A 27,796-nucleotide genomic window follows, 5' to 3' on the forward strand; every position below is an offset into this window, starting at 1 on the left:
CTAGCTGTCTTTATTGGTTCTCCCTCTCAGGCAGTTAGTTCAGAGTGATTCAGAAGAACGTGACAATGATGTCAACAGGTAGAACAGTTTTATCTTGAACCTAAACGATTTGCGTAACAGGGAAAGCTTCTATTGTTTTTAAATAACCATTTGCATTTTTTTTTTACATATGAAAAACAATAAAAACATACTTTCAGTGGGAAAGTGAATCCGTCATCTTTCATTTCGATCATTTAAATTTTCTTTGCTTCACGAATAAATAATATCGCAAAAGAGATGTTTTCCAGATCTTTATATGATGCGTACTGAATCCCTGTCCTGTGTCTGCTTTGTATCGAATAAACAGAACTGGGTCAGAAATTATGTGAAAGCGGGCTTCTGGCCTAGAACCAACGCAAGTTGCTTTTGTAACATTAAAGGAGAACGGAAAAAAACCCCTAAAACAATAAGAGGAAGATGCAAAAACAATACAGTGCAGCAAAAAGACCAAAGAAAAGGTGTGTGAATACAGTCGTGCTCAAGGATGTCAAGTTTACTTAAATCTTCAAAACATCTGAAGCACAAATTATCTTTGATTCCCATAGTTTGGATTGCTGCCAGGCGATCTGACAGGTGCTTGTGGTTTTCTCCAGTATGTCTTGATTCCTGATCCGTTCCAGCATTCATTCCTTTCCTGTCGTGATGATGGCTTTATCATTGTGTTTATGGTAGAGTAAGCAGCGGTGATTTTCAATTACTCTCACTCAGAAATAAGTATTTTTTTTTAAATACAGGTAACCTCACAAACAACAGATAAAGCTGTTAGAGTTATTTACTTCACTGAAAGTCAATTCGGGCACAAAAATACTGGTTTGTGTCCGTTATGATAAAATATGATACAATGCGCTTTACTGTCTTGTTTTGCGTTTAGGGCTGGGTGTCGTTCCAAACATTTCAATATCGATACCGGTTCCTGAACGCTACCTTTTTCGATACGATAAGATTACATTCTCCCCAAAAAACGTTTTTTTCATCTCGTAAAAATACATATATACATATATATACACACACAAAAAAACCTGTTTAAACGTCTGTTACGCTGTCTTACAGCTAGCTGTATTTTCTCTTCCACTCAGAGGAAATAATATTTTTCAGCATTTCAGTTATTACAAACACTCGAGTGAGCCACATCTCTGTAACCGGCGTAAACTAACGTCAGGTTGTTCTACGGAAAGCCAAACAACCCAAATGCAAGGCGAAACAGCGCGGTATTAAAGGGTTCGCGTCGCGCTGTCAGTTCGTCAGCGTTTGCGAACATTTCCCCGTTGAGGCGTGCCTGCGACGCGAACTCTTTAATATCGCGTTGTTTGGCTTCCAACAGTGTTCGACTCAAATTCCCGCGAGAGCTGTTAGACTACGTGTTCGGATCGCTCTCGAACGCGACGGCTAGTGCTGCGGGCTTATTGATGAGTTTAACTCCTTAGGAGGCGGCTTTTGTACCGAACGATGTTTTTCGATGTTATCGAGGCAATTCGGTCGGTCCCTTAAAAGTTTCGAACTCGATACCCAGCCCTACTTGAGTTAAAGCAGGTTCACCCATAACTTGTATCATATGGACAAAACAAACTGATAATACTTTCATAATCACACACACACACACACACACACACACACACACACACACACACACACACACACACACACACACACACACAAAAACAAACAAACACAAAAATCAAATATTTAGTACCCGATTAAGATATCACTATAATTGTTTAAAATATCACATTTGGCCAGTCTAATGGGATTAATAGCTGCATTTTAAATCTACAAAGCATGACTTGAGTTGTATTTATTTATTTATTCATTTATTTATTTCAGGAAGAAAAATGAATTAGCTTATATGATGCGAGTCATCTCGACATTGTGTGAGTTCCTGTACTCTAAATTAATTTAAATGCAATTTAATTTAATTAAAGCAAAGCTGATTAAGTGGTGTGTATGAAACACCGCTTCTACTCTGGAACACAAAAATAAAATACACAATTCTGACGCTTTCGTAACTGCAATTTAATACACAATTCTGACTGTAACTGTTAAGTTGCACTGCATGATTTATAATGAAACACCTATGTCATAATAACAGAGTTCATTGCAGTCTTCAGAAAACTAGCTGAAGAAAGGCGACACACTTCTTAAGCTCAAACTGACTAGTCCTACTTGCGCTTGAAGAAATCGATCTCTTGTTTTAATTCTATTATCATGCTTTTGGATAGTTTAATGATAAAGTAATAACATGATAAATCACATCTTAAAAAACTGCATTCATTCATTTCTAATGTAGGTCTGTCAAGCACATCTCTGGCAATAACACAGCATATCCTCTTATACTGAGAGCATGTTTCTGTTAAGATTAAGGAGCACTTGGATTTTGGGGATCCTCTCCCAACCCTCTATCCCGATGTGGGTGTCGATGGTTTATAAATTGCATATGTGCCTAAATTGAACATCTGAATTGCTTTTAATTGTATCCAATTAGGGACTTTATTGCGTTAAACCTGTGGTGTCTGGGAATTTGTATATTTTATAGGCTTTACGGTGTCAAATTAACAGAAAAGTTGAAACTGCAACATCACACAGGGGTTAAAGAAAGTGTTCCCAGTGCGGTTCAGCTATTTTAATTGCCGTCATTCAAAAAAAAAAAAAAAAAAATCGAGTTATCATTTCGAATGTTTCACTTTTTAATGAGATGCTGTTGTGGTTTACAGTTTCTGTTCGACCCATACTAAACGTCTGTTACTGTACCGAGGTTGGCAGGACCGCTGTTTAGCCAGAGGGTGATGCTGTAAACGTCTCAGCCTTGATAATTCATCAGTGCAGGGTTTTTATAGTAGCACATCACTGTAACTGCTTAACACAAACCAGCTAATGAGGCCTCTAACCACCTCCATATGGACTAGAAAAACCACGAGGAGAGACTGTTTTACATCACGCGCTGCCTGGGACGAAAAAAAAAAAAGCTTGTATAATGCTTCATAACGGGATCTAAAATGATGTGGATTTCATGACAGGATGAGGCAGTGGGTTTGTGTGCCGCTCACTTTGAATCGAAGGCAAACAAAATGAAGCCATTGAGAAATTCAAAATGAGACTAAATAGGAGACTACACAACTGCTCTTTTATTCCCCTGTCTTTATTTGCAGGTCTCTAACTTTTTTGGTAAAACATATTTTTTATTAGTCTATTCATTTATATATATATATATATATATATATATATATATATATATATATATATATATATATATATATATATATATATATATATATATATATATAAGTTACAGCTCAGGTTGTCAAAACTGTGCTATAAAGCACTATTTAAGTATTACAGATTTAACTGATCATAATTTATACTTTAATAAATAACAGGCCTACCAAATGACTAAAATCTTTTACTTTTAATATACTGATGGCAGCCTTAAAAATGCAGATGGTAAAGAGAAAAGAGGCAGAGGAAGTTAGTTCAATTAATTTCACATATACACGGAGCTGAATGGGAAAATTGAATGGAAACTTGCATAAATGAATTGCTCCTAAAGACTCATTAGATTGAAATCAATATGACAAAGCCTTTACTGAATCCTTTAGAGCAGACGGACTGACTCACAGGCTGAACTAAAAGTGTTGCATCATCGCAGCTTCACTTCAATAAAGTTATTAGGCTACATATTTAATACGGGCTCAGTTCTGGGCAGGCGCTTTTGTTTGCAAAATCTGTTGATGAAATACACTTTCGGTTCTTAATTAAAGTGCCCCTATTATGGATATTTGAAAATGACTTCTCATGCAGTGTGTAACACATCTCAGCATGCTTTTGGGAAACTCCCAAAACCAAAATATGAACCTTTTATTACCCATAATTGGGACACTTTAATATTATTAATAATATTGTTAGTTTAAATGTGTAATTTAATTTGTCAAAGGACAAACTTAAACCATATATGTATTTTTTTTAATTGATTTTTTATTTGATGAAGTTTGAGTCCGTTTTAAAAATAAAGTGATACAGTGATTTTATTTTTTACAATGGTTTATTGTTACAATTCGTTTAGGCCGACCCGGACGTTTGCCTCACCCCTCAATGCAAAAATCCAACTTTTTATTATTATTATTATTTTATTATTTGGCCTGCAGAAATAAATCACCCCTGCAGGACACACTGTGTACAAAACGATGTCCATCTAGAAATGGTTTGCTAGTCTAGCGTGAAGAAAGTACTTGACCGCTAAATAATCATTGCTTGACCTGCTTAATGTCTGAATCTTTCCATCTATGGTCCAACGCGGTGGAAAGCTTTCTCAGAAGAGTGAAATCAGCAGCAGCGATAGGGAAGGTTATGATACTTATGCATGAATATCACACAAGCGTTAGTGAGGTCAGACTCTGATGTTGAGCACTGAAGTCTTGGTCGCTGTACCTTTTTTTTTTTAACCAAAGCATCACCTAAGTCGTCTTCTTGAGCAGGTAGATGTATGCCTGATCAAAAATTATATTTAAAATTTATTTAAAATGGGTTGAAAATCTCAGCGGTCGTGTGAGAAGAATGCGTTTCATACAAGATCTGGCAACTGGACAACCTTGGAATATATTGATGTGATTATTCATATAATGAGGTTAGGGCCATTTAAATTAAGGGAGTTTTACCGAAGGTGAATGTAGCAAACATATAAGATACGCCAAGTGGAATTTTTTTATAGCAAGATTAAAAATACTGGGGAAGTACAGGAAAATATTTAAATGGGATGATAGCTGGATAGAATGGTAAAATATGGTATTTTTTTTTTGTTACACATTGCCGATTACACAAGCAAATACTTAAATGTTCTATTAAACTGAGCCTAATTTCCTCAACGTTCTGTCACGACAGTTAAATTCTAACATCGTGTAAGGCACAGGGCAAATTCAGTTATTTAGACTCATGAACTGAAACATGTTTTAGACTTATGAAGCTCTAGAAAAGGCTTATTAGCCCCTCTTCATGTGGGGATCTTGGCTGGATTTGTGCATGGATGACTTCATTCTCAGATGACATTATCAGAGGAACAGAATGGGGTTTGCATCACCTCTGTCTTGTTCTGGAGATTAGATTGAATGGTGGGACACCAACTGTTCTGCTTGTGACTCCAATTATGCAGCAGTTGTTCATTTCAGTTCAGTCAGGGTGACCAGTGGGATCTGAAAAGCTTTGTCTGAATGACACCAGCAGTTTTATGCGTTACACTTCCTCTGTTGAGAAAGTTTGTGAACTATATAGAAGAAAACTGTATAGAAATGTATCCTTTATTCTTTTTTACCCTTTGAACGGTGGACTAAAAAAACACTGTATAAGTGATGCAAAAATGAGTGATGCATTTGTGTTTTAATAAAACTTATGGATTTCCTGTCTATCAAAAAACAAACAAACAAAATAAGACTAGGCAAGACAAGAGATGTGAGTATGCACATACAGGTGCATTTTAGAAAAGTTTATTCATTTCAGTAATTCAATTGAAATTGTGAAACTTGTGTTTTAAAAAAATTCAAAGCACAGAGACTTATTTTAGTCTCTGGGCTTTTAATTGTGATGATTTTGGCATAGATTTAACAAAAACCCACCAATTCACTATCTCAGCATATTAGAATATGGTGCTAATCAACTCAAAACACCTTCAAAGGTCTCCTGAGCCTTCAAAGTGGTCTCTCAGTTGGAGGAAGACTGCTGATCTTAACCGCAGCCGATTCAATCTAAAAATTGATTCAAGAATTTGAGTGAACTTCACAAGGAATGGACTGAGGCTGGGGTCAAGGCATCAAGAGCCACCACACACAGATGTTTCAAGGAAATTGGCCATGTTAAGCCACTCCTGAACCACAGACAACATCAGAGTTGTCATACCTGGTTTAAGGAGAAGAAGAACTGGACAGTGGTCCAAAGTCCTCTTTTCAGATGTTTTCAGAAGTTTTGTATTTCATTTAGAAACCAAGGTTCTAGAGTTCTAGAGAGGAAGGGTGGAGAAGGTCATAGCCCAAGTCCAGTGTTAAGTTTCCACAGTCTGTGATGATTTGGGGTTCAGTGTCATCTGCTGGGTTGGTCCATTGTGTTTTTTGAAAGCCAATGTTACTGCACTTGTTTACCAAGAAATTTTGAAGCACTTCATGTTGACCAGCTTTTTGAAGATGTAGATTTAATTTTCCAGCAGGATTTGTCATCTGCCCACACTGGCAAAAGCCCCAAAAGTTGGTTAAATGACCATGGTGTTGGTGTGCTTGACTGGCCAGCAAACTCACAAGACTTGAACCCCATAGAGAATCTATTGGGTATAGTCAAGAGGAAAATGAGAAACAAGTGACCAAAAAATTCATATGAGCTGAAGGCCACTGTCAAAGAAACCTGGCTTTCCTTACCACCTCAGCAGTGCCACAAACTCATCACCTCCATGCCACGCTGAAATTGAGGCAGTAATTAAAGCAAAAGGAGCCCCTACCAAGTATTGAGTACATGTACAGTAAATGAACATACTTCCAGAAGGCCAACCATTCACTAATTTTTATTTATTTTTTTAATTTGAGTGAATTGGTGGGCTTTTGTTAAATGTGAGCCAAAATCATAATAGTTAAGAGAACCAAAGACTTACTTCAGTGTGTGTGCACTGAATTTATTTAATACGCTGAATTACTGAAATGAATGAACTGTTTCACAACATTTTAATTTACAGAGATGCACCTGTATAAATGCACATTTACATAACATAACATAACATTTATATAGAAAATTACTTATTTAGTAATCGCTTATTTGGCTTCGCTAATAATAAAAAAATGTCACAGATTTACTCTTAAAAAAATGTACAAATAAAAATAATAACAATAATGTTGATCCAATTTTTTTTTTTTTAAACATATACTTCTAAAATGTACTTGCTTATGTGTTATTGCTAATAATAAGTAAAATGTCAAATGGTTAAAGGGTTAGTTCAACCACAATGAAAATTATGTAATCAATTACTCACCCTGATGTTGTTCCAAACCCATAAGGCCTTTGTTCATCTTCGGAACACAGATTAAGATATTTTTGATGAAATCTGACCATCCATAAACAGCAACACAACTGAAATGTTTGACGAAGTAACTCGAGGAAGAAGAATGGTTGAGTAAATTATGTTATTTTTGTTTTCTTTGCTCAAAAAAACGATCCCCATAGCGACGCAAAAGTGAAGTTGAGCTACTGATGTCACATCCTGTTTTGCTGATGTATATACTACAGTTTCTGGAACTGGACCATTTCAGTTGTGTCTATGGAGAGTCAGATGGCTCTCCAATTTCATTAATGATATCTTAATTTGTGTTCTGAAGATGAATGAAAGTCTTACAGGTTTAGAACGACATAAGAGTGAGTGATTAATGACAGAATTTTCATTTTGGGGTGAACTTACATTTTAAAGCATAACGCTATGCTGCTTACGTAGGAACATTTTTGTTGATTTATAATTATTTTCTCATTCTTTGCAAATATATCTGATGCTTTGAGGCCTACCATATATCCATGGTTGTTATCTTATCAGTGAGACGTTATGACGAAGACCAGCAGATGTTATATTGTAAGGTGATTCACATTATTGTCCATTATAATGATGCTCTCTATATAATGCTCTTTTTTTAATGGATCATTCTTCATAAGGGGGCCGTGCATTTACGTTGGCAGCTGCATGCTCCAAAGAGAGATTATTTTTGCCAAAGCATTAATGGATTATACTGTGTTTTTTCCCTTTTACTCCAGGCGATCGGATATCAGCGTAAAGATTGACGTATGGAGGATTATCATGTTTTTTTTTTCTTTTGAACATCATGCCGTGAGTCTAAACGTTGCATGCTATTAGCACCCGACTGGTGTAAGTTGTGCAACTTTGTTTTTATTGTCAATGAAAAGATTAAGGTATTTTTCCAAAGTCACTGTAAACACTGCAACACATGCTAACAAGATCTGAAACTGGACTGGAATTGGGACATAAACAATCTAAAGAATGACGTGATCTTTGAACAACAGTCAGTCAGTCAATCAATCAATCAGTCAGTCAATCAATCAAAATTAGCAGACCTTTTTACTTAAAGCAAGAAAACGTTTATATATTGGTGCATATAGGTTATTTGTACTTGTTTTAAGCATGAACTCACTTAATTTTGGTACGTTTTACATTTTTAGGCTTGATATCCTATAAAGTAATTGCGTCTACTGTTTCTTTAAGAATGTTTAGGCTGGAAAACAAGACAAGAAATTTCAAAATGAATTTAATTTGTTCATGTTTTTCTCAAAAAGGCTTTTGGTGATCAATTGATCTATCGATCTACGTTCAGCTTCCATCCACTGAGTGACATACGTAGACGCCAAATGGAATACAAGACGAATTAAGATGAACGAGACGTAAGTTATGAGCTCTGCAAGAAGGTAAGTATCGGTAATATTCAGCCATTCTCCTTTTTTAATATCAGAGCTGTAATTGTATAATCACAGGACAAAATAGATCAATAAAGACAAGGGGTATAGCTATGCTGATATTACCACTAGAACTATCTGATAATTCAGGTCCAATTATTTGATTAGATTTTGATATTACTCTGCCATTGATCTGTTTTTGTTTCAGTGTTTTATTCTCTGATTTCAGAGGCGGTATATATTACAGCAGGTACTGTTTAGAGTTTACTGCAGTGAGAATGGGCAGGCACACTGCCTTTTAATAATTCATAATGTTTTATTCAGCGACTTCAATGGATCTTCTTAAACGGAAAAAAGTTCGCCGGATATTAGCGCATGTTTCTTAAACGAACATTTGCTTGCCCTCGGGCCACCCGAGACATTAATAAGTTTATTTCATCATCAGGGAGGCTTTGGAGAAATACAGCAGTGCAGATCAGTTTTTGCTTTCCAGAAGAAAATGTAAAAATCCTTAAATCAAGCTAAATAGCTCATAAATAATTTCAACATCTTGCCTTTCACCCCCTGGCTTTAAGCGTAAACCTTAAATAATGTTTTGCTCAAACAATAAATAGTAATTCTAATGAACGTTGTAATATTTGAAAGCAAGTCTTGATCATATTTTTTATTATATTTTTTTCTGGCAGTATAAGTAAAAAGGATTAAATATTTCTTATAAATCTACTAACCATCGTTTAACCTGATAATACTTAATATAATGGTAAAGCAGTCATGAGTTTGAACCCAAGCTGTGTACCATGTCATGTACTCAGTGACATGGAATTTACTGTAACCGAAGGTTTCCTCTTAAGGTCATTTGGCCGACCTGACCGCCACGACCCATGTCATTCTTCTGTTCTGTCTGGACAAAGGAAAAAAATGCGGTTTCACCACTGCAATGTGACAAAACTGAGACAAATATTTAACATCGGTTTGGCCCTGTTTAATGGTAGGTAGCAATTTTCTGCTGTCTGCGTGTTCGTTTACACCAAACAAACAGAGAACAAAAGCTCTTGTGGCATTCCACACCAGCTCTGTCTCCACGCTCCACACAGATGGTCTGCCATACAAAGGTGGACCACCTCAAAGAACTGAGGAAATAAACTCTCCAACAATTTCATGCAGAATAGCACAAATTCCTGGTCTTTGTGCTTCTCCATCCTGTTCTCGTCTGCATATTTTTTTCTCTTTTAGAGGAGTACGTGCAAACTGAGTGAAAGTCGTCTGTGCAGTGATTGAGTCTACAGTGTGTTTTACATGAAAAAGTACTGCTGGAATATTCTAATGAAGCACATAAGAGTTTAAGCTTGGTATTGTTTTATTATAAACATACATCAAAATATATATATATATATATATATATATATATATATATATATATATATATACTGTATGTATATATGTGTGTGTGTGTGTGTATATATATATATATATATATATATATATATATATATATATATATATATATATATATTACAATTATTAACCTGCTATTGCTAATAAAATCCACAATTTATTAAATATTACACATCAAGTTTTTCCATTAGAAGAGGTTCATTAAACAAATTAATATATATCTTGAATAAAGTTAATCTTTTTTTCCTTTGGATATTAAGTACCTTGTTAAAAAACTTTCTTAAAACAAAAGGTAAAAAAAATACTTTGTCAGACCTAATCAGGATATTAACATATTAATTCTAAATATTTGAAAACCAGTCTTATTATTTGCGCAGACAATAACATTGTACATTGCTACGTTAGTTATGTATTCATTCATTTACAGAGCTGTAGTGTACAATGATATTAAATAAACAAACCACAAAGCAAACATAACTATTACGACAAGGTTACAAGTGATCGGCTTCGGCCACTTGTGCTGTGAAAACTTTCAAATGAATGAAATGGTTTGAATTGTAGCCACTAGAGGGATACACACACACGCACGCACGCACTCACGCACGCACGCACACACACACACACACACCCCTTCCCAACTCTCGAAACACTGTCCAACACTTGGAGGAGCATGTGTGGAAATGCTCCTGCCGTCAGTGCTTTACCTGTGACTTCAGCACAACACGAGAGGAGGATCGGAAAGAGGAAAAACTCATGCAGGACTGAAACATGGGCTGGCCTGCTTCCATCACATTCTCACTCTTAAAAGACTGAAGGATCTCCAGCGGAGCTCACAGCATACATGAGGACCCGCGATGCTCTGGACACCTCCGAACCTCCTGCAGACCATCTCAACCACTTCAACTTCTGACGCCGAGACAACTTCAGCACAAACAGCATCTGAATGTGCTCCATCCTCAGATATGACAGCCCGTCATGTTTGGACGTGTCCTGCGTTCATGAATTGTTCTTAAACATTGTTTTGCGAGTAGAGAAAGACAGAAGTGCAGTGAGTGTGACTGAAGCTCTTTATTCATTGATTACTGATCGAATCAATGAATTTAGACGCGATCTCGTCAGAAGACTCACTTTAGCCTCCAGGAGAAGTAAAAAGAAAAACTCCAGCGCACAGAAGAGCTTCATGGATTTGTGTGTCTGGAACACTCGTCTTTGACAAAACGATTGTGAAGAAAACAAAACAACAATAACAAGTGGAAGGACTTTGGAGAGGGAGAGCGCGTCCCGTGCGCGTTTCTCTGGGACATTACCATACCCTTCTGCATCCTCATCATCATCCTCATCATTATCATCATCGCTCTTGTATTGAATAAAATGAAAGTTTGGACTTTTCTCCAGTGTCTCGCCATCCTGCTCGTCCTGTGTGTGGGATCAGACTGCGGGACGGTCCTGAAAAAGACCCGATCCAAACGCGAGCTGGTGAAGATCAGAGAAGCCAGAGCGGTCTTCCCGGGGGCTTGTGCCACCCGGCTGCCCCGGGGCAAGCGCTCCCTGCCGGCGCTGGATCGCCGGCTTCCCCGGCAGCGCCGCCGCTCCTCTCCGGCGGAGGATGCGAGCTCCTCTCGAGGAAGAGCCGTTTATTTTACGGGCAGAGGGGACCAGCTGAGACTGAAGCCCGGCGTGGACATACCAAAGGGCAATTTCACCCTCCAGATGTGGGTCAAAGCGGAGGGTGGGCAGCGTTCCCCTACCGTTATAGCTGGTAGGAACAGATCTATGCGTTTTATTTACGAGTTTGAAATGAATGTCGGTGGAAAGGTAATGCATGCAAGGGATGAGGCTTGACCATGTGGCTTTAACGGTGTTAGGATAGTGCATAACTTCCTCGTACCTCTTACAGGTCAATCAGTTACAACGTCGAACGATTAAGTAATCGCGTGCGTCAGCGCGGAGACTCCACGCACGCTTTAATTCATTTCAGATATTAGCGTTTGAGCTGATGTGTCAGGAAAATGATGACTTCATTAGTCTATATGTGGTCTATCCAAAAGCTTAGGTTTGCTGTTTCAGCTCTGAGCTCGAGAGAGAGAGAGAGAGAGAGAGAGAGAGCGGAACAGGACTTTCCCCCTCCCCGCGTCTTTGCGCGTCTGGAGAGGCACCCGGCGTACACGTACGACCCTCGAATCCCTGAAAGACCCCAACCCAACCCCCTCCTCCACCCCATTTCGGAGGAAAACACAGGAGAAAAGTCAAGCTATACCGAGCCTCGAAGACGTCTGAACTATGGCCAAACACGTTACCGAATCGCATCGCACTGCAACCGCGTTATTCTCCAGTACCTGCAGACATTAGAAAACACAAATCCGAGTTTGCAAACGCCACCGCAGTTCTGTAGAGATTGTTTTTTTACAACATCGCTTTCGTTTCCTCCTTCTGCCGACAGAGAGCGTAAAAGACACGATATGTCGGTCTTTTTTGAAAGTCATGGGCAGAAAAATAATGTGTGTTTTTTTTATGCAATCACGCACGACTAGACAGACCGGGGTGAGAATTCACTACTGATGCGGCAGTGGGCATCACTGATTTACGCGTGGCATCTGATGTCAGCGCGCCCCCCTCCAATAACCCACCACACTTGAGATGACATCATCTCTTTCAGGATTGCAGTGGGTTTGCACCGGGACCGAATGCCTGACCGGCATTACGGAGATCAACAGTATAAAGTCTCCCATACACGCACTCGTTGGATCCATAAATGCATGCGTGATGATGCTGTATATGGATATAATCAATATTTTATACAGCGGGGCCCAGAAATCGGATATCTCATCCAATAATCCTTTTATGTATATGATGAATTAAAATTAGGGGAAAAGTTATGGCATGATCCCTGCAAGAAAACAAATCTGTAAAAAGAAAAATATACAGTGTGTAATCCAAACTATAGGTAAAACTCCAGTGAAAATCAATGGGGTTCCTTTATATATCGACACAGTACATAGTTCTCTATTTTTACTGACTTCTCCGAAAGAGAGTCTGAGCAAAAAAAACGAAACATATCTCTATATAACTGCATTCAATAGGCGCCAGTCTATCTCTAAATATTCCTTTAAAATGGCAACATTTCTAAAGGTATTTGAAAGACCTGTTTTACCGAATATCCGTTGTGTTAGGATATTAAAAGAAGGAAAAAAAACACAATAAAACAAGAAAAAGTGATTGAAGTGACTCTGGCTTACGTAGACAAGCTTAATCTTTTAAATCTAATTCATGCATCTAAGAATGAAGACATAAGTCAGTTGTTTTGAGAGAAGCCACTGCTTATTTTCAGCAGTCGCTGTTCTTGTTGTTGTTTTGCTTTTGCAGAGTTAGCCTTAATGTCGAGACTTAATGTTGTTATTGTGTTGTTCTGAGCTATGTTATTTTTTTTCATTCCATTATACGGGAATGAAGGAGTATTTTAAGACGTTTTTGATGAAGGGAAAACAAAAAGCTTATCAACATCCTAATGTCAGTAAATTCAGCACCCTGAACAGCGCTGAGTTTGCGTCTGCAGTATGTAAGATAGATTCGGATGAGTGCTTTGTAGACCATCGATATTATTTATGGTCATGACTTGGCAGCAGAAGAAGATGGCCATCATCAGACAGCAAATCGGACATCTTGTTTAGACTGTAAATTTTTAGCTTTGGAAACAGCACAGGAAAAACCACGCTGTCTTGTTTTCGACAAAACCTTATGTTGACTTTGATCAAATGATTAACATTGTCCATCTGGTAGAATAGTGCGTTCAACGCGTTAGATTGATGAGAGAGCAGGAAAAAAAAGTGCTTCGTTGACACTGATCTTCCATGATGATGAGATACAAATTGACTTCCACAGCAGATCTGATCTGAGATACAGAACTCAAGCTTGACCGGTTAGGTGACATCAAAGGAAGGACGTTTAGGTTCCGTGATGCTTAAAACATGTACTGTAATGTGTTAGTGTGTTAGTCAACCATTCGTTCAGCCTTTTCTGACTTTTCTAGCGATATGTTGTCACTGATTTGAACTGGCCCAAAAATTACATAAAATGCATACATTTTGTTTTCATTAGAAACTAGTAAACCCCCAGCAGCAGCCTGCATTCTTAAAAATAAAGGTTCTCACAGCAGTAACACAGAAGAACCATTTTTGGTTCCACAAAGAACCATTCAGGCAAAGGTTGTATAAAGAACCATCTCTTGCTTACCTTTTCATGATCTGATAAGCCTTAAATGTTTTAAATTTCACTACTTCTTCTTATCTCTCTCCTCCTATTATTAATGGAATTGCATTAGAGGTGTAATAAAATAAAAATACAATGAACAAAATACAATATAATGAATGAGTACCCATAAATGAATGTTTGAATGAAGTTTTCTAGCAAATATTGAAGTAAACTTGGCTTTATCCACACATACCTTCTCTTTTTTTTTTCCACAGGTCTCTTTGACAAATGCTTCTATGCCTCCAGTGATCGTGGATGGTTGTTGGGAATTAAAGCTGTGAGTGAACAGGGAAACCGTGACCCACGTTTCTTTTTCTCCCTTAAAACGGATCGAGCACACAAAGTTACCTCCATTCATTCGAATGCCCGCTACTTGCCCAATCACTGGGCCCATGTAGCTGTGACTTACAATGGCCTCTACATGAAGTTATATGTCAATGGTGCTCAGACAGCTGTTAGCAGGGAACAGTCAGGTGATGTCTTCAGTCCCCTTACTAAAAAGTGTAAGGTAAGTTTAATTATTTAGTGTTTCAGAGTTTTCCATTTTCCTTAACATTTTGTAGAATTATACACAATATTTTTTATTATTACAGTGCATTAGTACTAGTAGTAGTAGTTAAAGGTGAAGTGTGTAATTTCTGTGCTTTGAGTTTAAGTTCGGCCAATGCAATCATTAGATTAAAAAAAGCATTTACAGAAGTAGCCATGCCATTTTATCTTACTTCTAAAAGTCTTGACTTGTTTTTCGCCTTCACATGAAGTTGAATCAATAATGCTATATTGAGCTGGTTGGGAGATTTAAAGTAATTTTATTGTTGGAACTGCAATGCAACCCAGCAAATCAACCTATCAAGGGTTAACTTACACAGCTCTCTGCATTGAGTATCGGAAAGCATCTTATAAAGAAAAAAAGTTACGATAACGCTTTTACGGTCAAGGTTAGTTGCTTATTAGCATGCATAATAATAGAATTTTAGCCATTTATTAGTGCTAATTAAGCAGATATTAATACCTTATTCTACCTTTTGTTATATTCCTAATCCTACCCAATATCTAAACCGAACAACTACCTTGCTAACTATTAATAATCAGCAAATTAAGAAATAACTGAGGGAAAAGACATACCTATTCTAAAGTGTTACCAAACTTACACTCTTCACCTTTAAAAAGGTTCCTGATCTTACATAATATGTGTACTGTATGCAAATAAAAACAGAGAAATGTAATGATTCCATCTGATTTAAAAAGGTGCTGATGGTGGGTGGAAATGCCTTGAATCATAACTACAGAGGGTCTGTGGAGCGTGTTGGTTTGTGGCGACAGGCTCTCTCTCAGAGGCAAATCATGAGGGACATGCATGGACATGAGGACCCTGAGGACCTGGTTGACCTGGTGATCCGTGAGACATTTGAACACCCAGCACGCAAATGGCTAGCTGTGAAGGACGGCAGCTTCCCAATACCAGATGAGGGTCCTCGTGCAGGGTTGGGGTCTTTGGACACTACTCTGGAGCCTCCAGCTTGCGGACAGACGGTGTGCGATAACACAGAAGTGGCACGCAACTACAATCATTTCTGGAGCTTCCGCCGCCCCAAAACAGTACGGTATCGTGTTGTTAATGTGTTTGATGACTCCCAGCGCAAACCCACAGTCACAGATCAACAGATTAACCTGCAACATCAGCATCTGAATGAAGCCTTTAACATGTACAACATTACCTGGGAGTTGACTGTGCACAATGTAAGCAATTCCTCTTTGTATAACCGTCTGGTACTTGCCAACTGTGACATTAGCAAGGTGGGTGATGAAGACTGTGACCCTGAATGCAACCACACTCTGACCGGCTTTGATGCTGGTTACTGCAAGCCCAGGACACGATGTCCTGAACATAAACAAGGGAATGGCATCTGTGATCCAGAGTGCAACTGTGAGAACTATAGTTATGATAATGGAGATTGCTGCAACCCTAGCATCACCGATGTGACCAAGACATGCTTCAATCCAGCTTCTCCTTTAAGGTAAGATTTTAAGACCAGACAGTCTAAACACCAGAGAGTTTAAAAGACACCAAGTCACTAAGCTAAGTCTTGTTTGTTCTGTAGACTGCATGCATGAATTTTTCTGTAAAAAAGATTTCATTTGTTGGGGAAAATGAAGTGCAGACCTTTCTGTGTGGCATTTGCTCACTGTGTTTCTGTGAAGTGTCTTTTGGTGCTGTAGTTTCCCCCACAATCCACAGACATGCAGCATGAGTGAATTGAAGACAGAATTGTCTGTAGGTGTGAGTATGAATGTCTATGCATTACATTAGTCCATTAACGCTTTAATGGATTGTCTATCTCAAGCCTAAGAATACACTGGACAAGTGGTTTAGAAAATGGATAGATAAAAATTAAAAAGGGAAATAAAGTGTCCATGGTGTTGTGTCCTTGTGTACCTAAGACTTTGGAGTGGGTAATATGACCAAAATCTTAAAGTCTGCATGAAATCGAAATTTACTTTATTTCTTAGCACACATTGCTAGTTTTCATGTGAACAATTAATCTGTGCACTTTAATCTGCTGAAAAAAAATTGTATGTCTTGGTAATCATTATTCAAAATTTTAACATTTGCTTCCTCTCTGGATTGACATTTTAAACACACACCTCCAAAAGTTAGGGTACAATGAGTAAGAGACAGAGAGGAGAGCACAAAAATAAAAGTGTGTTGTAAAAAGTAGTATACTAATAAAAAGTAGTATATTAATTAAAGTGACTTAACATAGCTTTGGTCCAGTTAGACAGGTGGCTTACACAAGCACCGCTCCTAGTCCGGGTGTGAGAAGCATTGACTTTCATTGGCTTGGCTTCGTATTCACCAGTCAAGAGAAAATCACCCTCTGGAGGGTCCATAGGATAGCTCATGTAACTGAGGCTGGGACCCGGAAGACCGTGGTGAAGCCAGTGGGACTGAGGACCAAGAAGGAGCCAGAGGGAAGGAGGAGCTAAATGGAACCAGAGGGATGAAGTGGAGCCAGAGGAGTGGAATCCTGTAGCAATAGAGGGTCAACAACTGGCCAAAGTGCAGCCAGAGGGAAGAGGAGCAAGGAGGAGTCAGGTGTATGATGAACCACATCGAGGGAGCACAAGGGAACTAGGAGCTGATTAGCTGATCAAAGCTGATCAGAGGGCTGAGGTGGAATCCTGGACTTGGAGGCTGGAGGTGGAGACATGGGATCCTCAGACCAAGGTAGAGCTGGAGACTATAAGACCTGAGTTAAGACAAAGAGGTTGGAAAAGAAAACAAGAGATTAAACAGATTCTGGGCTGGACAGAACCAATGCATTGACAGATGACTGAGGGCTGGATGGAACTTGCCGGATGACAACTGGCCAGGCTCTGTGTGGGAAATGTGGCTGGAGACATCTTCCACTGGAATGATGGTAAAAGGCAAGCGACAGTTCACCAGCACCCACTCCACAAATGCAGCAAAGTTCCCCCAAGGACCCTTCCTGAACAGCTTGGCATTAGTCGATGTTTTGAGTCTTACGAAGAAAGAACAGAGGCAGCTGTCCAAGTAGGTTGGTATGTCAGGATTAAAAATTCCCTTATGTTGTTCTTGAGGGAGCGATCCTCTTGCCCCATGCAGAGGAGCTTAACAGTGAGGATATCTGTTTATGGGAGGATAAAAGCAGCAAATCAACTATTTTGATCTTGTCGTTTGCCACAATCTTTGGAGGAATGCCTGAAGAAGACAAAGACCAATTCCAAAACAGAATTTAATAAAGATTCAGAAATCCACCACAGGTACGGAAACAACACAACATCCAAGGATGAGACTGGACATTGAAAATAGAAAATTTAAAAAACTTGCGTTTCAATGTTCATACTATCCACCCTAAATAGTATGTGATGTTAGAATAAGTACATCCTAAAGCATACTATGTTGAAAAGATTATGCAAAAGAGTCTCTGAATGGTCTACTATTTCAGGTCGATTTTTGAAGTGTGGATCTGTGCACACTCTAATGGCTAAAATGGCCACAATCCATTGCACTTTGGTAAATTAAAATATTTGCAACCCGCAGAGAACACACTTGCCTGGAGGTTTCCAGGATCAATTAAGTAGCTTGTTCAAGTGTGTTTAATTATGGCTATAGCTAAACTCTGGATGGTGGTCACTGGGGAGGAGTATTGGAAAATTTCTGAATATTTTAAAATGGGCAAACATTGTTTCTAGGATACCATTTTGAATTCAGATTCATGGATTTATGTAGCTAAACATATCTGCCAAAACTCCAGATCTATCTCCACATTTCAGTAGTGTTAAATGTTTATTAAAAGAGGGAGGCTGCATAGTATGTATAGATAGTGGCCATGTCTCTCTAGGTCTGGAGCAGCATCCTTGCTCTAGTATGGCTGCCACTCTTGTATTTTGATTTCGGGTCCAACCCTAGTTAAACACACCTGAACATGTTAATCAAGGTCTTCAGGACTACTTTGGATTACTCAGACTGGGAACTAAAGTCTTCAGGAAAGTAGCACCCTCAGAAGTATGTTTGACCTGCTTCAGGCCAGTGCTCTTCAAACCTTTCCTGAAGACCCCTACTACTACATACACTACACTCCCTCATCTGCAACACCCAATACAACTCTTGCAGTCACCATTAATGAGCTGATGAGTTAAATCAGATGTGCTAGTTGAGTGCAGTGTTTTTTAGTTGATTGGTGGTTCAACAACTCAAACCCACGGTTGAGCTGGTTTAAGCTGGTCCTGGGCAGGAGTTAATTACTTGGGCGAAGCACATGACCAATTAAAGGCCATCTTAAACCAGCACATGACCAGCTAAGAGGACCATCTTAAACACGCACATGACCAGTTAAGTACCATCTTAAATCAGCACATGTTCAGTTAAGTACCATCTTAAATCAGCACATGTTCAGTTAAGTACCATCTTAAACCAGCTCGAATAACCAACATATATTTTTCAGCAAGGTGGCTGGAGGTCTCAAGGACAGATTTGAGAAGGACTGCTATAGGTAATCTGTAAAGGCGCTTGTGGATTATTACTGAGCCTCACAACTTTTCAGTTATTGCAGTGGCAACTTTTTTCTGTCTTTTCATAAGTGCTTCAAGAATTTTTTTTTTTTTTATCAAGGATCTCTCTAGGGCAACTGTTACTGCCTGCTGTGTGGCGATTTGCTCACGGTTTTAAACACCAGCATTTTTTGCCAAAAGATGAAAAGAGTAAAAGGAAATTGGATTTCTAAGTCTGAATACCTGAGGCCATTGGATTGAAAGCACAACATGTTTACAATTCCACCAATGGATAAGGTCTGGTTTAACTTTTGGACTATATGAAAGGTAGCTATGTTAATTTTTTTCATAAAAATAGGTATAGCCCCAAGGACATACGTACTGTAGTAATCCTAAACTATGAGATTTGTTCTGTCGGGGATTTATTGCCTCAAGAAGCAATTTTTTTGGTGGCTTTTGTTTGTTGGGTAGACAAAGTAAAAGCCAACATTTCAAGAAAGCTTATTTGATTGTTTAGACTGGTCACCAAGCAACCATGTTGTTTTCAAAATGTATTCATAAACTTTTGTTTATGGAAGTGCACAAAAGTTCATGAGAAAAGTTTAAACTTTCCATGTTGAGAGAAAAGAGTGAATGAATTGATAAGTGAAAACAACCTTGTTACATCTTTGTTTTGATCTGTATGATTCATCCCAGTATTCCAGTATTGTCCTTGAATTTCTTCTGCATGCCTTAATTGAGCTTCTCTTTCAAAGGAAAGCAATGTTTTCTATTAGCCTTTTTGAACGCTATCCAGGCCGCAGAATAGCATCCAATAGTATTCTTAAAGCTCTTCAAATAACTCTGTGTGCGGGCTATGAGGTGACATCAGTCACGAAAAACATGCAGGTGGTTTTTCCCAAATATTATCCCATCGCAATCATCAGGAGACTGTTTATCACTGGATATCCAATCCAATAACAGAAATCAGCAGTTGGCCAAACCTGAGCTTTCAATGGAAATATTGCAACTGATGGATGAAAGATGGTTTAGAAAGATTAGAGTGAGAACAGAAGAAGAATTTTCAGATAAGCACCCCAAGTGGTTGTTTATTTTGTTTTGATTATAGGACATCTAGGGAGACACGCTGATGGCTGCACCACAAACATTCATCAACATTCCTTTTTAATTGTGAAATTCTGGATGAACACTATGCTACATGCATGGCACAGCAATGACTGTGTGGTCGGACGTTTATTTTTGTAGACCCAGTGCCTGTTACCACTTTGCTTGTTTGGAAATCTAGCTAACAGGAGACATCGGGTTGGAGTCTCTATGAAAAATGTGAATGATATCAACTTATGTTGTCTTACATGTTTAGGCATGTGTTGTAAGTTATTTCTCTGTGCTTTTTGAAGAATGTATAAAGTGCCACATTGTTTTTTGCAAGCAAACAGTCCATTTCTAAGGAGAGATTTGTGTTTTTACTTTCACAAGATTACTGATCAGATTTGATGGCGTATACATTGGACACTATGGTCAATTTATAAGCCAAAAGTTAAATGCTTGTGTGAATCTACACAATGTACACATGCTTGTATACATTAATTTATGCCTTGCTTTGGGTGCCTGCCCATTTTTGGGCACGTTGTAGATGTGCAATAAGAAAAATGTCTGTCATGGCTGTGGTCCAGTGGAAGTCACAGGTGAAAGTCCATACTACATTATCATCAGCGACACCCATGCTTATCCCTTGGCTATTGTGTGTGTTGGGTTTACTGATGAATGGGATTTCCTGAGCTGTCACATGGGTCACCTCAGGGAGGTCCTTCATCGGGTGCTTTACAGTTGTGTGAACTCTAAGTGCCAATGGAGCTCATAAACATAACGGACGTTAATGGTTTTGCCCTAATGGAGTGTTCTGGTGTAAAACCGGCTCTTGGCACTTTGAGATTAAGGAGCTACATGCTCATAAAAGCACCTGTCTCTGGAAAGACACTTTACATTTGCACACCTGCTTTGGTCTCCTAGCTTGCTGTTAAAAACGTTAATGCGGACCAGATTGGGGAAAGAGAGAACATGGTTGTAATGGACTCTTGAAAGTGATGTTAACAGCTGCTGGACAGCTCTGTTGGCAGAATAGGCAGAGTGCAAATGAATGATCAAAACTCAAGGCTGATTGCTCTTGCGTGCCCCGAATTTGCAATGTAGTGATAATTATGGTGATAATTTAAACTTTTAAGGTGAAGGACCAAAGGACAAGATTTGCATTATCTACAGGTCTTGAGTATCATTAAGGATCTCAAGTCACTGTTTTTAGTCAAAGCTCAGAATTGCACAAACAGGAATCATTATTGTGATAACCACTCACTAAAGACATTAATCTCTTTAACATAGCATCTCATTTAATTTCAAAGGAGTAGCTATCCTGTTTTATCCTCTGTAGTTTTCCAACAACTGGTTAAATTTAGATTCATTGGTGTGTCATAATGAGTGTCAAATAAGCAGTGGCCCACCAAGCTGGATTCTGTAAACTTATTGGCAGCACTCCATGTAACAAGATGGTTGAGGTTCAAGTACATATTTACACTCTGCAGAATATATGGAGAAAAAAAGTATGTGTTTTAAGTTTCTGTAATAAGTACTTGTTATGTTTACATTATAGACACCTTTCTCATTTTTACCATGTGTTTTCACCTCTGGCTCCAGGGCCTATCTGGATGTGAAAGAGCTAAAAGAGATCCTCAAGCTGGATGGTTCCACGCACCTCAATATCTTCTTCGCCAATTCCTCAGATGAAGACCTTGCTGGAGTCGCTACCTGGCCGTGGGACAAGGAGGCACTGACACATCTAGGTATAGAAAATGCTGCATAATTGCAGTCCAGTTCAAGAGCCTGTTTCTGCAGTCTTGAGCCTTGTACACATCGTGACGATTATAATGCATGCTAATCACTAGCATTTTTCAATATGTTTTTTGACACGTCTTTGTGTTCATATGTAATAATAATGTCAACATGATAATAAGAGTGATAATGTCACTCCCTCACATTAAATGACAATTAAAAACAGAAAATACATTGAATCCTATTTGATCTGCAATTCCTCTCCATAACAACTCCCTCTTACCAAGATCTTTGTAGTCGTTATCAAGTTTGTCAAAAAGTCCATTGTGTTCAGCAGCTCTACTTCCATCTTGCCTCGATGCATCTTCCAAGTCATGTTTTGCTGTAACTTCAGCAGATCCAGGCATGTGAACAAAAGCGCAATCTCATTGGTCAGCCAATTTTTAACAAGGTGCTTCCAACAACAACAAAAAAACTAGCCCGAGGCATAAAAAAATGGTGCTTTTACTCTTGGTATTTTGGTGTGGCTGTGCAAACTCACATTGGTGCTCTTTATTTAGTTATGAGGTGTTAAACATCAGTAATAATTTCTCTATATGTTAATCCTGATGTGCACCATCTTTTACTGAATAAAGTGACCTTCTTTCAGTGGTTCCTGTTCTGTTTATCTTCTTAGCGGAAACATAAGTGATTCAGTGAAGACCAAAATTACAAAAAAAAGTTTTAGCCAGATCCCAGTGAAAAACTGGATATTCAAACTGCATAGTATAACCTACTGATCTACAAGTGACCATAAACAACATTTAAAAACAAGCACATTAGGGTTTACACTGTATTTTTTCCCTTGTCTCTTCTTAGGTGGTATAGTTCTGAATCCGTCTTTCTATGGTACATTTGGCCACACTCATACCATGATCCACGAGATCGGTCACAGTCTAGGACTGTACCATGTGTTCAGGGGTATCTCTGAGGTCGAGTCCTGCAACGATGCGTGTTTAGAGACTGAGCCTTCGCTGGAAACTGGAGATCTTTGTGCTGATACCAATCCCACACCCAAATACAAGTACTGCAGGGACCCTGAGCCTGGCAACGAAACGTGTGGCAACCGTAATTTTGTTCACACGCCCTTTAATAATTACATGAGTTACGCAGGTAAGAACATACCTATGGAAACTTGATTGCATGTTATTTTACAGTTTCTGCACTTACACATACCTACAGTGTACCTTCCTAAGAAAGTACTGGTAATATAAGGTAACTACATGGTGTAGGGTTAGATTTAGAGGTAGGTGCAGGGCAAGTTTTATCTAGTTATTATAATTACTAAAATAAAAGCATACTGCATGATTAACAAAAAAAAATAACACTTTAGTTTAGGGCCCAGTTTTCACTGCTAACTAGTGACTTATTGCCATTTGTATTACTAACATATTGGCTAATTATTAATACGTATGAATCAGATATTAATGCTTTATTCTGCTTTTTGAAGCATGCCAACTATACTAATTACTATACTAATTATTAATAGGCAGCAAGTTAGGAGTTTATTGAGACAAAGCCATAACCTTTGAAACATTTGAAAACACATTTGAAACATTTATTGCTGTACTTTTCCATCCGTATCTTTTTTGGTTTTTGTTTGTTTTGATAACAGTAGCTGTTACTCATGTAAAAATCATTGATATCCATGTTGGCCTTTTCATATGCTATGGATCTATTATAAACTAGGCCAAATAACTGTACTTTCACTCCATTTTTCCCCAGATGATGACTGCACTGATTCCTTTACGCTTAACCAGGTGGCTCGCATGCACTGCTACTTGGACCTCATCTACCAGACCTGGCAACCCGAGTACCAGCCGCCTCCAGTCCCCATGGCACCTCAAGTGGTAGAACAGAGACAGGACTCCATTACTGTGGAGTGGTTTCCGCCCATCTCTGGCCATTTCTATGACAGGTGAACTGAGGTTGCAGTGGCAAAGTACATACCCTGGGAACTATTTTTACAAATATATGTGGTAAAATACACATGAGGACTTAGACAGAAGCAATCTGATATATATGAAATGTCATGGAATATAAATGCAGATGTACTGTAGGCAGAGAAGAGACATGTCTAAGCGTGTTCTGTTTAGTAAATATTGAAAGAGGAGAAGTCAGAGATATTTTTCAGTCATTTATTTTTTAAATACAGTGGGATAGATTGGAGGAAGTGCAAAACAACTGAGAATTCTCAACGTCTGCCAAATCACTAACACATGGTGTCAATTAATTGCACACCGGCTGTGTCGCAGATACAGTGGAATTATTTACAATGCCTTCCGAAATCATCTTGTTGGCTTTAGAATATTCACATTTCATGACTCAGACCTGTGGAACTTTGAGTTATTTTGCATCGGTTTTTATTGAGCTGAATGCAGTCAGAGATATATTTATTTGTGGGCCTGCAGGCAGTCCGCAAGGGACCGTTATGTGAGAGACAGGTGGAATTCACTGAGGCAAGCGGCAGGGGAATCCCCTTAGAAGGAGCATGTTGAGACATGTTGCTCTCAAACTCTCCATTTGGACCTGACATTGTTTACTGTATATCCATATAACATTCTAACACCAGTCTGGCTGCTTAAGCAGCAACCAGATTTGTCATTGCACTCTGGCAACGGTGCTTAATGAGTCATTGGAGCTGATAAGGGAATTCTCACTGAAGAGCAGAAATATAAATATTTTCAACAGTGTACAATAGTTTTTCTTATAATATCCTATGTTTTCCAACAAGTAGTGGTGTATTATTCTCAAAGGTTATCAATTACATTTAATTACATTTTTAAAATGATCTAGTAAAAAAGTGGATGCATATCAACAAAATCACTTTATTTTATTTTAAATGTGGAAATAATTGATTATATATTGTTGTTGTGTGTGTGTGTATGTGTGTGTGTGTATGTATGCACACAAAAAATATTGTAAAAATATGTATACAATATATTGGTATAATAATTTTTTATTTTATTTTATTGAATCTTTACAAAAGCAATCTGTGCAAACTCGGTACTATAAACACTTTCTATTTTTGGTATATTTAATGATTTCTTCCATTTTATTTCTAGAAAAAAAAACTATATTGGTGATTCTCATCTAACTTCCCGTTCACTTGAATTTGCTGTATCTAAGTTGCATTTTATCTATTTCTGTTGGTTTCCTAGAGAAGTGGGATCAGTATGTGATAAATGTGCAGAAGGTCGCGTCCTCCTGCAGTACGCCTCGAATTCTTCGTCTCCGCGTCCCTGCTCCCCATCTGGCCACTGGAGCCCCAGAGAAGCAGAGGGTGAGTTTTTTTCATACCTCCACCATCACATCACTTCTTCTAAACACACTTGCTTGCCTTTGGCTAGTCGTGCACCCAGTCAATGCATCTTCAGAGAATCGACGTAGCGGTTGCATCACAAGCTATTACGTGTGTTGTGTCTAAGATGCAAGTGCCAAAGTACCTGAATATTGCACATTTTTCAACTGTCCCGATATAGAGAATTTGTCATAGAGGTGATTAAGTCGTCTACTGTCTGCATTCCGGATAAGTGTGATTTAGACTCAAGCAAAAGCCTTGAGAAAATATTTGTGGTCTGTGCATGTACCCGGACAGACACTTGTGTGAATTTCTGGTCCAGCATTCGTAATACTGAACTGTCTCTGCAACCAGAATAGAAAACCTCAATGTCTCAGGCCCATTGAAACTCATTACAAATAGACCCGTTCGTCTCAGCGGGATGCTTGCTTAGCAGAGCCATACGAGTGTGCAGGCTCTCCTGGTCAGAGGCATGCGGTTGCCAAAGTCTCTTGAGTTCATAACGGCAGCATCCCAAAGGAAATGTTTGTTGTCTGTTGCCATGACGAATTTGTATCTCAAGAGGAAGATTCTCATTGGTATATGGATTCTCGATGGATATTCTCTTGGTAGAGGATATCCAAACATGTAGATCTACTTTAAATCACAGTTTAAATTCTTGTGCTTTTGTACATAGAACAATGTGGAAATATTGGGATTATTTTAAAAAAAAAAAGATCATTCTATGTAAACAGTTCATTAAACCATTTTGTAAAGTAATGGTTTATACAAGCAAATGACACCTGAATTTGCAAATGACTGTTTTCATATTTGACGATCCCATTATTTTACATGTGCATCTGCTTATAAAATGATTTGTTTTAGTTTTTTATATGCTTTGATCTAAACATTGAATACTCTTTCATAAGATGTGCAGTAGCTATTCCTGCTATATAACTGTAGAAACTGTAGACATTCCTGTCAGTGGCGAGGAAAGTGCTGTCTCTTAAATGGCGGAAAATTCTGCCAAAAATGGGAAAAAGTTAAAAGTGCAAAGTAGACCTAATTTATTCTCTTAGACTGTGTGTTCTTGTGGCACATCAGTGTTTCCATTAGGTGACTGTCATAAGGCACCTGACAACATGAATAGTCACTTGACAGTTGTCAGCTTGGGTGATTGGTCAGAAAACCACGATGTGTACCAAATATGTGGGGAAATATGTATATATGGCTTTCTCCAGATAAGATAGAGCTCCTTGAAACAAACAGAGCAATATATTGAGTGTTTACACTTTTTGGTGAACTCAACCTACAAACTGACGACTTAGCAATTTCTTAACTTGGACAGTGTCCTTGTCCAGCGTAGTAAAAAATGCTTTTATTGATGTATATTTGAAATGAATCCTCGCCTTGTCAGGGCACTGTGACCCTGGCTCCTCACACTGATCCTTTCAAAGCATCCAGTCTCTTTTGCAACAACTCTTTAATTCTTGAATGAATGAATGCATTCTTAAAATTGGCATTTTTTTCATCTACTTTATTTATTTTTTTCATTTTTCCTTTCAGCATGCCTTATACGTATATGTTCTCCTTGTATATGTGAACAGGAAAGTGAACAGTTAGCCGGCGGTGGGATTTTTATTTTTATTTTTTCCCCTTTATAAATAGTCTACACAGCTGTGCTGCTCCAGAATTCGCCGACAGCTGCTTTATTAATTATTGTTTGTGAGTGTGGCTGGCATAAAATAGCATTGTGTCAGTTAGCTCAACTCACATCTTGGAGGAATGCACCTACTCTGCAAAGCTTTTTTGGTTATTGTGGGATTTTTGGCCTGGTGATATACGGCGTATATGTTTTTGTGGTCAAGGCTGTTTCAGAAGCATTATGCTCATTGTTTAGCTCCCCATAGTCAGGATCCATTTATGCCCTTTTGGTGAGATAGTGTCCTGCAGTTTTGATTTATATGTCTAGCAGGCTCATTATCAGTCGGAGCAGTGTTTGCTCTTCAAAGACCTGCTTTGATGATAATGAACTCATGCAGACAGTGATGGATGTGGGTCAGAGATTGCTGTTAACCTTAAAGCACTTCACTTCAGAACCCATCATTTTCACTAAATGTTCTACAGTTGGAAACAGGCCATTCATAATTTCCTTGATATGGCATTCTCTGTTCAGGCGGCACACACTCACTTAAACATGCGTGCTCTCTCAAATAAACATTAATACATGCCGCACTCTGCACTTGTTGCAGTGTTACGGTGACATGCCTGGGCTTGCCTCTGCTCCAGCGTGTAAACGGCGCTCTGTTTTCCCTCTTGGAATGATGCCCCGTTAATCATTTAGTCCCCTCAACGTGCCCCTCTACACCAGTATTTATCCTGCGTGACGTGCCCCGAAGACCCCAGCACAGCTGCTTGGCGATCTGTTTGTTTGTGCTTCTCAGCCAGGGACGGCGTTTTAGTGTCCACCTTTTTCTGCTTCGTCTTCCCGATGGCATTGCCACTCCACCTGCCGGCCGTGGAGTTCACAGGGTTTGTTGCTCA

The 27,796-nt window shown here is 38.6% G+C and overlaps 1 protein-coding gene across 1 annotated transcript in view; it reads left to right on the top strand.

Moving 5' to 3' along the window:
* The first annotated feature begins 10,147 nt into the window (after positions 1 to 10,147).
* The window catches only part of pappaa (pregnancy-associated plasma protein A, pappalysin 1a), an 88,227-nt gene continuing 70,578 nt past the window's right edge, over positions 10,148 to 27,796 (top strand). The window contains exons 1-7 of the mRNA XM_043240426.1: positions 10,148 to 11,605; positions 14,310 to 14,602; positions 15,343 to 16,112; positions 21,799 to 21,944; positions 22,792 to 23,085; positions 23,698 to 23,890; positions 25,134 to 25,255. Of these exons, the coding sequence (XP_043096361.1) occupies positions 11,218 to 11,605; positions 14,310 to 14,602; positions 15,343 to 16,112; positions 21,799 to 21,944; positions 22,792 to 23,085; positions 23,698 to 23,890; positions 25,134 to 25,255 (2,206 nt within the window). The 5' untranslated portion in view covers positions 10,148 to 11,217. The remainder of the gene's footprint in view (positions 11,606 to 14,309; positions 14,603 to 15,342; positions 16,113 to 21,798; positions 21,945 to 22,791; positions 23,086 to 23,697; positions 23,891 to 25,133; positions 25,256 to 27,796) is intronic.

The sequence above is a fragment of the Puntigrus tetrazona genome, chromosome 5, assembly GCF_018831695.1.
Source record: "Puntigrus tetrazona isolate hp1 chromosome 5, ASM1883169v1, whole genome shotgun sequence".
NCBI classification, from domain to species: Eukaryota; Metazoa; Chordata; class Actinopteri; order Cypriniformes; family Cyprinidae; genus Puntigrus; species Puntigrus tetrazona.